Source organism: Megascapheus bottae, chromosome 4 (genome assembly GCF_031878675.1).
Source record: "Megascapheus bottae isolate mThoBot1 chromosome 4, mThoBot2.hap1, whole genome shotgun sequence".
NCBI lineage: Eukaryota > Metazoa > Chordata > Mammalia > Rodentia > Geomyidae > Megascapheus > Megascapheus bottae.
In genome coordinates this window covers 11,959,948-11,972,996 of record NC_143512.1, presented here as the reverse complement: position 1 = coordinate 11,972,996, position 13,049 = coordinate 11,959,948, and the positions used below count along the sequence as shown (strand labels likewise).

The following is a 13,049-nucleotide window of genomic DNA, read 5'->3' as shown; positions in this document are numbered from 1 at the left end:
TTGGTAATTTAAATCACAATTTCAAATAAAATTATAAGACACTTCTGAATATAGCTAGCAACTTACAGGATATGAAATAATCATAGTTTATGTTTTAAAAGTTGTTACAAATCTATAGCACATTTATCCAAACACTATCATCTGATGTTATTTTAATTCCACATTATCTTACTGTCCGGTTTTAAAACACACACACACACACACACACACGCATCCCTACAAATAGGGAATGTCAGCCCTGGGAAGGCCTTCCAACCTCCTCACCAAAAGAGATTTGCAGAGAAACCTAAGAATGTGTAGAAATTAAAATAGACCAGCACCTAAGTTTGCGTTTGCTAGGGTGCAGGATAGTGGGTGCAGTAACTCATTAGGACTGTGAGCGCCGCTGTTCACCTACCGGGAGATTCGCAGGCTCAGCTCGCTCGCCAGGATCTGGTCTCCAACTGCACAAAGACCCCACCGCTCCTACAGAACGGCTCCCGGGCTGCCAGGAAAGGCACCCGGGCATTTAAGAAGCTCAAGCTACAGAGAATTCCTGCCGCCACAGAAAGAAAAAGGAAGCCGCTGAAATACAAAGGGTGGCCAGGGAGGATTTGGGGAGAATTCCCTGACCGGGAAACAATGGCCGCTCAAAGGAATCCTTCCGATCACATCACACTGGTCCTTCTCAGCTTTTTCCTGTGGGTGCCCTGGGAGTCCGGGGCCCGGCAGATCCGCTACTCCGTTCCCGAGGAATTAGACAAAGGCTCGTTCGTGGGGAACATCTCCAGGGACCTGGGACTGGAGCCCCGCGAGCTGGCGCAGCGCGGAGTCCGCATCGTCTCCAGAGGTAGGACGCAGCTTTTCTCTCTGAACCCGCGGGGCGGCAGCTTGGTCACGGCGGGCAGGATAGACCGGGAGGAGCTCTGCGCCCAGAGCGCACCGTGTCTGGTGAGCTTTAACATCCTCGTGGAAGACAGGGTCAAACTTTTCGGGATAGAAGTAGAAATAACTGATGTCAACGATAATGCCCCCAAATTTCAAGCAGAGAATCTAGATGTAAAAATTAACGAAAATGTGGCTCCAGGGATGCGCTTTCCTCTCCCGGAAGCTATAGATCCGGATGTGGGCGTGAACTCCCTACAGAGCTACCAGCTCAGCCCCAACAAGCACTTCTCCCTGGGAGTGCAGAGCCGTGCCAACGGCATCAAGTACCCAGAGCTGGTGCTAGAGCGCGCCCTAGACCGGGAGGAAGAGGCCGTTCACCACTTGGTGCTGACGGCCTCTGATGGCGGTACCCCCCTTCGATCTGGCACGGCCCTCATTACTGTGACTGTCTTCGATACAAACGATAACGCGCCTATCTTTACCTTGTCTGAGTACCAAGTGAATGTTCCGGAGAACTTGCCCATAGGCACTCGGTTACTGACAGTCACTGCCACTGACAAGGATGAAGGAGCCAATGGAGAAGTGACATATTCATTCCGAAAATCACCTGATATGCAGCTGCTGAAATTCCAACTGAACAAAAATACGGGGGAAATAAAAATATCAGAAAATCTAGATTATGAAGAAATGGGTTTCTATGAAATAGAAATACAAGCAGAAGACGGAGGAGCCTATCTTGCAACTGCCAAGGTGTTGGTTACAGTAGAAGATGTAAATGACAACAGCCCAGAAGTGACCATCACATCCCTCTTTAGTCCTGTGGCAGAAGACTCACCTTTGGGAACTGTTATTGCCCTTTTAAATGTGCACGACTTAGACTCTGGCCAGAATGGAGCAGTAACCTGTGCCATCTCAGGGAATCTACCATTTAAGTTAGAGAAGTCGATTGACAGTTACTACAGGCTGGTGACCCACAGAGCCCTTGACAGGGAACAGGTATCCTCTTACAACCTCACAGTGACAGCCACTGATGGTGGAAATCCACCTCTATCAACAGAAGCTCACTTCACCCTTCAAGTGGCAGACATCAATGACAATCCACCCACCTTCTCTCACACCTCCTACTTTACCTATATCCCAGAGAACAACCCTCGGGGGGCCTCCATCTTCTCAGTGACTGCTCTTGATCCAGACAGCAAAGAGAATGCCCAGATCATTTACTCCCTGGCTGAAGACAACATCCAGGGGACACCACTGTCCTCTTACATATCCATCAACTCAGACACTGGTGTCCTGTATGCCCTGCGCTCCTTTGACTATGAGCAGTTTCAACAACTGCAAGTGCAGGTGACTGCCAGTGACAGTGGGAGCCCACCCCTCAGCAGCAACGTGTCCTTGACTGTGTTTGTGCTGGACCAGAATGACAACACTCCAGAGATCTTGTATCCCACTCTCCCCACAGATGGTTCCACAGGTGTAGAGCTGGCACCCCGCTCTGCAGAGCCTGGCTACCTAGTAACCAAAGTAGTGGCAGTAGACAGAGACTCAGGACAGAATGCCTGGCTGTCCTACCGCCTGCTCAAGGCCAGTGAGCCAGGGCTCTTCGTGGTGGGACTGCACACAGGTGAGGTACGCACAGCGAGGGCCCTGCTGGACAGAGATGCTCTCAAGCAGAGCCTGGTGGTGGCTGTGCAGGACCACGGCCAGCCCCCTCTGTCCTCCACCATCACGCTCACTGTGGCAGTAGCTGACAACATTCCCGATGTCCTGGCAGACTTAGTCAACCTCGAACCCCATCAGGACTCTGACACCTCAGGCCTCACACTCTACCTAGTAGTGGCTGTGGCTGTGGTCTCTTGTGTCTTTCTTGCCTTTGTCATTGTGTTGCTGGCACTCAAACTTAGACGCTGGCACAAGTCACACTTGACCCAGGCTTCAGGAGAAGGATTGGCTGGCCTTCCAGCCTCGCACTTTGTAGGTGCTGATGGCATGCGTGCTTTCCTACAGACCTATTCCCATGAAGTCTCACTCACTGCCGACTCAAGAAAGAGTCACCTGATCTTTCCACAGCCCAACTATGCAGACACACTCATCAGCCAGGGGAGCTGTGAGAAAAAGGATCCTCTGTCTTTATTAGATGATTCGAAGTTTCCAATAGAAGATGCTCCTTTGGTTCCAGTGAGTTCCATTTTTACTTTTCTCAAAACAGTTATCATTAGTATCACTTTTAGGTTTGTAGCCTAGGGATAGAGTTTAAAATATTTTAAAAATAACTTTACTCTCAATTTCAATGACTTGAGAGGAAGGTAGAACTTGGTAATCAAGACTTTTTACTTAGTCCTAAAGATCTGTCATAAAATTATGACAGAATTTTCATGGGTTTTTTTTTTGGTACCTGTAGTGGGGCTTGGTGTCAATACCTTCTGCTCTTGTTTGTCATTTTCATTCAATTGCTGGCATTTGAGCCATACCTTAACTTTTAGGACCGTATGTATGTATGTATGTATGTATGTATGTATGTATGTATGTATGTATGTATGTATTGGTTGGTAGTGGGCCTTGAACTCTGGGCCTAGGCACTATCCCTGAGCTCTTCAGCTCAAGGCTAGTGCTCTTTGAGCCACAGCACTATTTCCGGTTTTCTGGTGGTTAATTGGAGATAATAGTCTCAGGGACTTTCATGCCTGTGCTGGCTTTGAAATTCGATCCTTAGATCTGAGCCTTCTGAGTAGCTGAGTTGCTAGGATTACAGGCATGAGCTACCAACACTCACCTAGGACCTTATTTTTATAGAGTTCTTGAATACAATGTTAGTTCCCAAAAAATACTTCCCTATAAAGTGTCTGTTGATTTGTGTATTCTTCACAGTGGCCCTATGCTGAAACCCTGCCTCTGTAGACAACCTGAGTTCTCTTTTGAAGGTGGGGCTGGGAAAAATAGGTAATGGTCAGAAACAAATGATTGATTACCCTCACTGGAAATACACCAAGCCCAGGATTACTCATTCATGGCTGTTTTTCCAGGGAGAAGCACAGTAGGCTTCTTCGGGTATATTTTTTAAAAACTGTACCTTATAGTGACAGTTGAAGTTATGTACATTTCAAATTGAAACATTTCATTAATAGTCAATGAACAATTCAAAATGTCTGCTAGTAATCATACCTGTTAACACTGCATCCTCTTTTTGCTTATAATTATCTAACTTCATACTAGAATGGGAAAAGTACAGCATTTTCTTTGACTTTCCTTGTTCAGTAGGGATTCTAAAGTGTTTATAAAAGTTCAGTTGAGTAGACTTATAGTTCTGCTGTCTTTGTCATTTAACAAGATGAAATCCTCTAATCACTGAAGCTAAACATCAACATGGATTGGGTAAACAAACTTGTTCCTCAAAACAGGAGTGAGATGTTGGCATGGGTACTTCAGAGGCTCAATAATGTAAAAGAAGGAAAAGCTACCTGCAACTCTGAAATGCAGAAATTTAGTGCCCAAGTAAACTATGAGTGAAACCAGTTCTGCAGGAGATTTTTTTAAAGGAAAAAAGTACAAAAAACTCTTCAGCAAATTGTCAGTGGACGTATCAATGTTTGCATGTGGTTGCATAAAGGTAAAGATGTGTTTGGTTAGATCATCTGATTTCTTACTAATAATCTACTCAGCTTGGAAGCATAATGTTCAATATTGACCTACAGTGTATTTAAATGCTTATGAGACCATAATTTGTACATATCATCAACATTTGGTTAACTAGGTATGTGTAAAGTGACCACACTCTTGAGGATTATTTATGGATGATACTTTTACACTAGTTAATCACTGTAACTGCTATTCTAAATTTCTCCAAGAGTCAAAATTCTTTTTTGCCAGTCTTTGACATTGAACTCAGGGCCTGAGCACTGTCCTTGGGCTTTCTCAAGGCTAGAGCTCTACCACTTCCAACTTTTTTCTATGTATGTGGTGCCAAGGAATCAAACCTAGGTCTTCATGTTTGCTAGGCAAGCACTCTACCACTAGGCCAAACTCCTGGCCAAGAGTCAAAATTCTTGTGCATACATCTCAATACATTGTCAGGAAAAAAAAACACATATTTTTAAAAGTCTTTTGACTTCATAGCTATTATAAGCAAATCTTTGCAAATAGAACTGTTTTAAAATGCAATAGAGAACACCTTGGATGATTGCATTAACAGAACAATACTCATATTCCTATATGGAAATGTGGATGAAAGGCTTATTTACTTCTAACTAAATTCAGGCTAAAGTTGAAGTTGAAGACAAAAGAAGATTTCTCTTCAGTACTTCCAGTTCCATAGATAATTATTCTTAAAAGGAACAAACAACAGTGATTTCCTTTGGATGGGGGTTTGGATAGCAGTGATCCATGGGATACAAGATTGGCAGTTTCACTTACTATTCTTTTTATGCATTTAACTTGGAAAAATAAATACGTTTATCTATCCAACATTAATGTAAACATTTGACATATAAGGCTATATGTCAAAATATGCCTGTCACGATATAGCATAATGGCTGTGATGGAAAATGTTCCTCCATGAAGAAAGAAGAGTGAATGAGTCGTGAGATTCAAATATTTGGGGCTATCAATGTAACTTCTTCAAGACACAAAAGATTACCCAGAAAGAAAAGCCAGGCTGCAGTTCCTCACGAAGCCCCTGGGCGCCGCTGTCGGCCAGTGCAGGGCAGGCTCGAAGCCTAGGACACCGCAGCCAGCCGCCAAGAATCTCCAGCACAACCACCAAAGCAAACAGAAGGAAACCCCCTCCTATCATAATACGCAGGCTCTGGACTGCGCAGACCCGGCACGGCACACTCGGGTCCCAGCTCCGAAACTGGGCCGAATGCTCTTCCGCCGCGGTAGACCTCACCGCGTCCAAACCTGAAGCCAGAGCAAACAATGGGAGGGAGCTGCGCGCAGGGGCACCGCGCCCGCCCCCGGCAGGTACTCCTTCCCTTTCTGCTGCCTTTGTTCTACCCCGGGCTCGGCCAGCCCGTCCGCTACTCCATCCCGGAGGAGCTGCCCCGGGGGTCCGTGGTGGGGAACCTCGCCAAGGATCTGGGGCTCAGCGTCCTGGAAGTGTCAGCTCGCCAGCTGCGAGTCAGTGCGGAGCAGCTGCAGTTGGGCGTGGACGCGGGGAGCGGGGACTTGGTGGTGAAGGACCGCATAGACCGGGAGCAGATGTGCGGGGAGAGGAGAGACTGTGAGCTGCCGCTGGAGGCCGTGGTGGGAAACCCGTTAAATATTTTCCATCTGGTGGTGGTGATTGAGGATATTAATGACCACGCTCCCCAATTCCGGAAAGATGAAATAACCTTAGAAATAAGCGAATCTGTCAGCCCTGGGATGAGAACAATTCTGGAGTCTGCAGAAGATCCGGATATTAACGCGAATTCACTAAGAACGTACCAGCTAAGTCCCAGTGAGTATTTCTCATTGTTGGTGAAAGACAATCCAGATGGTGACAAATATCCAGAATTAGTATTGCAGAAGAGCCTGGACCGGGAAACCCAGAGCAATCATCTCTTAGTGCTGACAGCCTTAGACGGTGGGGACCCGCCTCGAAGTGGAACCACGCAGATTCAAGTCCTGGTGGTGGACGCCAACGATAACCCCCCGGTGTTTAGCCAGGATGTGTACCGAGTCAGCCTGCGGGAAGACGTGCCCCCCGGCACCCTCGTCTTAAGGGTGAGGGCGACTGACCAGGACGAGGGAATCAACGCCCAGTTCACCTTCTCCTTCCTTGCTGACAAAGCCCAGCACGTGTTCTCTCTGGATTCCAACACGGGAGACATTGTAACCCGTCAGCCCTTGGATTTTGAAGAAGTAGAAAGGTATACCATAGACGTGGAAGTAAGGGACAAAGGGTCACTCTCCTCTCAGTGTAAAGTAATTATAGAAGTTCTAGACGAAAACGACAACCGCCCAGAGATAATCATCACCTCTCTCTCTGATAACATTCTGGAGGATTCCCCTCCTGGGATGGTCGTGGCCCTCTTCAAAATACGGGACCGCGATTCTGGGGAAAACGCAGAAGTTGCATGTAGTATAAGCAACCACAGCCCGTTTAAGATTCATTCTTCTTCCAAGAATTACTACAAGTTAATGACATATAAGACCCTAGACCGGGAGCAGACCCCAGAGTACAATGTCACCATCACAGCCACCGACAGGGGCAAGCCGCCGCTCTCCTCCAGCACAACCATCACCCTGCACGTCACTGACGTTAACGACAATGCGCCCACCTTCCAACAGCCCGCCTACCTCGTCCACATACCAGAAAACAACCAGCCAGGCGCCTCCATCTTCCAGGTCACAGCTCGGGACCCAGACCTGGGCCCCAACGGCCAGGTGTCCTACTCCATCCTAGCCAGCGACCTGGAGCCCGCCGCGCTGTCGTCCTACGTGTCCGTGAGCGCGCACAGCGGGGTGGTGTTCGCCCAGCGCGCCTTCGACCACGAGCAGCTGCGCTCCTTCCAGCTCACGCTGCAGGCGCGCGACCAGGGCTCGCCCTCGCTGAGCGCCAACGCCAGCCTGCGCGTGCTGGTGGGCGACCGCAACGACAACCCGCCCCGCGTGCTCTACCCCGCGCTGGAGCCCGACGGCTCGGCGCTCTTCGACATGGTGCCGCGCGCCGCCGAGCCCGGGTACCTGGTCACCAAGGTGGTGGCGGTGGACGCCGACTCTGGACACAACGCCTGGCTGTCCTACCACGTGCTGCAGGCCAGCGACGCCGGCCTCTTCAGCCTGGGGCTGCGCTCGGGCGAGGTGCGCTTGGCTCGCGCCTTGGGTGACAGGGATGCCACGCGCCAGCGCCTGCTGGTGGCTGTGCGCGATGGTGGACAGCCGCCGCTCTCCGCCACAGTCACTCTGCACCTCATCTTCGCCGATAGCCTGCAAGAGGCTCTGCCGGACCTCCACCATGACCCTTTGCCCTCCGACCCTCAGGCAGAGCTGCAGTTTTACCTGGTGGTGGCCTTGGCCTTGATCTCCATGCTCTTCCTCCTCGCCGTGATCCTGGCCATTGCTCTGCGCTTGCGACACTCTTCCAGCGCTGCCACCGAAGGCTGCTTTGGATCTGTTCTCAGTTCAAAGTCTGGACCTGTGATTCCTCCCAACTACTGTGAGGGAACATTACCCTACTCGTACAATTTGTGCGTACCTGGAAATCCAACCAATCCAGAATTTAATTTTCTTTCATCCACTGAGGAGTGTCCAGCCACACAAGATATTCTCAACAAAGATAGCTCTTCGGCGCTTTTGGCTAGCATTTTAGCTCCTAGTGTTGAAGCAGACCAGGCGACTTTTAACCAGGTAATTAATGCTTTTTATATTCCAATGTGCATCATGGTCTAAAATGGCATCACTAGTTAACTTCATGATTTCAGGCAATCTTTTTATTTAAAAAAAAAATCCTAAGATAAATACATTAAACCTATGTGTTTTACTCCTAAAGCCTAAGTTTTGTGGTAGAGTGCTTGCAGAATTCCATGCAAGAAGCCCTGAGTTCTATCCCAGCACAACACATAGTGAACCATCAATCCTCTTGTTAAAGACATGTTTAGGTAAAATTGTTGAAGGGTGAGAGTATGGCTCGGTGGTAGACTTTGTGTTAGCATGCTTGAGGTCCTGGGTTCTATCTCCAGCACCACACACACACACACACACACACACACACACACACACACTCATGCATATGAAGTATCAGGATAGATTTTCATTAGAATGCCTTATGGCTTAAGATACAATATGCAATTATGTGTTTATCATGACGTTTTGAATTACAATCCTAATGCCATTCAGAGTTTTATCAAAGATTTCACTTGTATTTCTGGTAAGAATTATAGTCTTGCATCTTACCTGATAACTGATCATTTTGTTGAGGTTATGCTGTTCCCACAAATGCCAACTCTCTTTACCCAGAAAAATCAATATCAACCTGCAACTTTTCAGTTCCAGTAATATTTTGAAACTTTTTCTATAAGTAAGTAACATGTTTTAGCAATCGCTCGTTTCCTAAGAATTATTTACTTTGGTAAGCTTTCAAGATCATATTGCATAACTCTCGTTTGCGAATTTTAGCTTCGCAAATATGAATGATTCACGAAGAGGTAAGTGTAATAATTTCCTCTGGAATCAGCGCATCCATTTTTCTCGGTGGTTGCAACAATAAGACTGGGCTCTAGGCGGCGCTGTTCACCAACAAGGAAATCGAAGGCAGCGAGCTATTGAGTCCCTCTCCCCAGCCTCTACCACACAAAGCAGAATGGGATGGATACTCACACATCGGATGCTGGGAATTAGAGCGCTTTCCTTCACTTCCTAATACACTTTGGATGCGAACGACCTAGGATCTCGTTGGCACAGACTCTCCATCAAAACAAACCGGCTCAGAACAGGACTGAATACCCGCTCCGACCCTGCTGCCATGGCGAATCTGCCAGGGAGCTCGGAGCACTCCGGGCTGATCCTGCTGTGCGTTTTCCTGGGGACACTGCGGGAGTTTGGGGCCGGGCAGATCCGATACTCTGTGCCGGAAGAGACCGACAAGGGCTCTTTCGTGGGGAACGTCTCCAAGGACCTGGGGCTGGAGCCCCAGCAGCTGGCGGAGCGCGGAGTCCGCATCGTCTCCACGGGAAAGACGCAGCTCTTCGCTCTGAATCCACGAGGCGGCAGCCTGGTCACGGCTGGTAGGATCGACCGGGAGGAGCTCTGCGAGAGGGTGACCTCCTGCGTTTTAAGTATAGAGATTCTTGTGGAGGACACCCTGAAGATTTACGGAGTGGAGGTGGAAGTAATTGATGTTAATGATAATGCCCCCAGCTTCCGGGAAGAGGAGGTCGAGATAAAAGTCAGTGAGCATGCAACTCCTGGATCGAGGTTTCCTCTTCCTAACGCTAGGGATCCAGATGTGGGGGTGAACGCCCTCCAGAGCTACCAGCTCAGCCCTAATGGTTACTTTTCTTTGCACGTGCGTAGCAGAACTGATGGGAGCAAAAGTCCAGAGCTAGTGCTGGAGGGAGGCCTGGATCGGGAGAAAGAAGCTTCTCACCTTCTCTTCCTCACAGCCTTGGATGGAGGAGAGCCCACCCTCAAGGGCGCGGTTCCCATTCGCGTGGTGGTCCTCGATGTAAACGACCATGTCCCTAAGTTTACACAGTCTGTGTATAGAGTGAGTGTTCCAGAAAACCTCAGCTCTGGGGCTCGCGTGTTGGTGGTAAACGCGACGGATCCAGACGAAGGGACCAACGGGGAAGTGATGTATTCATTCGGGAATATGGAAAGCAAGGCTTCTGAAACATTCCAGCTGAATTCTCAAACCGGAGAAGTTCTACTAGGAAGGCCTCTGGATTTTGAAAAATATAGGTCCTATGAGATGGAAGTTCAAGGCCAAGATGGTGGAGGTTTGCTGAGCACTGCTAAGATGTTGGTTACAGTTGTGGATGTGAATGACAATGCTCCAGAAATAACCATCACCTCTTCTATTACTTCAGTGCTAGAAAATTCGCCTCCTGGTACAGTAATTGCTCTTCTAAACGTGCAAGATCAAGATTCTGGAGAAAACGGCCAGGTGTTTTGCTACATTCCTAACAGCCTTCCTTTTAAATTAGAAAAGACTTACGGGAATTACTACAAGTTGATAACAAACAGCGAGCTGGATCGAGAGCAGATTGAGAGCTACAATATAACACTGACTGCCAAAGATCAGGGAAGTCCACCCTTGTCTACAGAAGCTCACCTCTTCCTGAATGTGGCGGATGACAATGACAACCCTCCAGTTTTCACACACTCCTCTTACTCTGCTTACATTCCTGAAAACAACCCCAGAGGAGCCTCGATCTTCTCAGTGACTGCCCTGGACCGGGATAGCAAAGAGAACGCCCAAGTCACTTACTCTCTAGCAGAGGATATGATCCAGGGAACGCGTCTGTCATCCTACATATCTATCAATTCAGACACAGGGGTGCTGTATGCTCTGCAGTCCTTTGATTATGAGCAGTTCCAAAACCTACAGCTGGGAGTGACTGCACATGACAGTGGGGACCCACCATTGAGCAGCAATGTCTCACTGACCCTGTTTGTGATGGACCAGAATGACAACACCCCGGAAATCTTATACCCCACCCTTCCCACAGATGGCTCCACAGGTGTGGAGCTGGCACCACGCTCCGCAGAACTTGGTTATCTGGTGACCAAGGTGGTAGCAGTGGACAGAGACTCAGGACAGAATGCTTGGCTGACTTACCGCCTGCTTAAAGCCAGTGAGCCAGGGCTGTTTACTGTGGGGCTGCACACCGGAGAGGTGCGCACTGCTCGGACACTCCTGGAAAGAGATAGCCTCAAGCAGAGTCTGGTGGTGGCTGTGCAGGACCACGGCCAGCCCCCGCTCTCAGCCACCGTCACGCTCACTGTGGCTGTGGCCGACAACATCCCAGATGTCCTGGCTGACTTGGGCAGTCTGGAGGTTCCCATCAGCCAGGATGAGTCAGGCCTCACTCTCTACCTAGTTGTGGCCATCACCACAATCTCCTGTGTCTTCCTCATCTTTGTCATGGTGCTCCTGGTGCTCCGAATTCGACGCTGGCATTCATCACGCCTGCTCCCGGATGCGGGTGGGTTAGAGGGTGTGCAGGCTTCACACTTTGTGGGTGTGGATGGGGTGCGTGCTTTCCTGCAGACCTACTCTCACGAGGTTTGCCTTACTTCGGACTCTCGGAAAAGCCATTTAATCTTCCCACAGCCCAACTATGCAGACACACTCATCAGCCAGGAAAGCTGTGAGAAAAGTGAGCCTCTCTTGATAGCTGAAGACTCAGCTACCATTGTAGGCAAATGTGACCCTACCAATAATCAGGTGAGATTTATTTCTCTGCATCCCAGTTGTTGGTGTCTTTTGGTATATGTCTTTTAAGGATGTATTGGTACTGAGTTGGATATGAAAGCTGAGTTTGGGGAGGGCGTGGTTAGTTCATATGTAATTAGAATGATTTATGATTAGAGCAATGTATATGAGTTGTGTACTTTACCTTTCATCAGATTACTGTCATTTTCAGAAAGGCCTTGTGGAGGTCATCTTTTAAAGTCTTGGCACATTTCTTTTGGTTTCAACAAGCCAGCTTATCTCTTTTGGCTTACTTTGTAGTGAGTTGAATTTTAGAGGGTTTTTTTTTATGGGGGAGAGAGGGGTTGTTTGTATTTATGGTCAGTTGTGAGTCTTGAACTCAGAGTGAGCATTGTCCCTGAGCTCTTTTGCTCAAGGTTAGTGCTCTATCACTTTGAGCCACAGCTCCACTTCAGTTTTTCTGGTGTTAATTGGTGATAAGAGTTTCAGGGACTTTCTTGCCTGGGCTGGCTTTGACTCTCAATTCTCAGATCTCAATGTGCTGAGTAACTAGGATTACAGGCATTAAGTCACAAGCACCCAGCTTAGTAGTTTACTGTCAAAGCAAACTGGTCACAATTCAGGTTAATGACCCATAAATGTTTGTATTTATTATTTGTATTGTTTATCATTTTCTTGTCAGACTTTGGGCTTGAACTCTAGGCCTGGGTGCTGTCCCTGAGCTCCTTCAGCTCAAGACTAGTGCTCTACCATTTTGAGCCACAGCCCACTTTTGGTTTTCTGGTGGTTAATTATAAATCAGAGCCTCACAGACTTCCATGCCCAGGCTGACTCTGAACCGCAATCCTCAGATCTCAGTCTCCTAAGTAATTGAGTAGCTAAGATTACAGGTATGAACTACCAGCACCCAGCTTTATTTCAATTTCAGTTATTTAAATTGACTTACCATTATAGTATATCATTATTTATCATGATTTCTAATGTTTAATTTTAACTCTATTATGTAAAATACTCTATAGCTCTTTCTCATCTATCTAGTAATACATATATATATACTTAATGCATGAAAAGTTTGTTTGCTTTTTTGCCAGTCCTGGAGCTTGAATGCAGGGCCTGGGCACTGTCCTTGAACACTTTTTGCTCAAGGCTAGTGCTCTGCCACTAGAACCACAGCACCACTTTTGGCTTTTTCTGTGTATGTGGTTCTGGGAAATCAAGCCCAGGGGTTTATGCATGCTAGATGAACACGCTACCACTAAGCCACACTCCCGGGCCCATGAAAAGGCTATTTTTTTCTGTGGGTCATGGAGATTGAACTCAGCCT

At 47.9% G+C, this 13,049-nt stretch overlaps 1 protein-coding gene across 17 annotated transcripts in view; it reads left to right on the top strand.

Moving 5' to 3' along the window:
- Positions 1–13,049, top strand: part of LOC150063974 (protocadherin gamma-C4) — a 186,176-nt gene that overhangs the window by 100,671 nt on the left and 72,456 nt on the right. Inside the window, exon 1 of one of the 17 annotated variants that reach the window (XM_090331342.1) lies at positions 423–3,045. The exons of 14 other annotated variants lie outside the window; for them this stretch is intronic. In XM_090331342.1, the coding sequence (XP_090187468.1) occupies positions 622–3,045 (2,424 nt within the window). In that variant the 5' untranslated portion in view covers positions 423–621. Of the gene's footprint in view, positions 1–422; positions 3,046–5,632; positions 8,197–9,121; positions 11,738–13,049 lie in introns of those variants that run through there. 2 more of the 17 variants (XM_090331353.1, XM_090331340.1) reach the window with 2 other exon arrangements.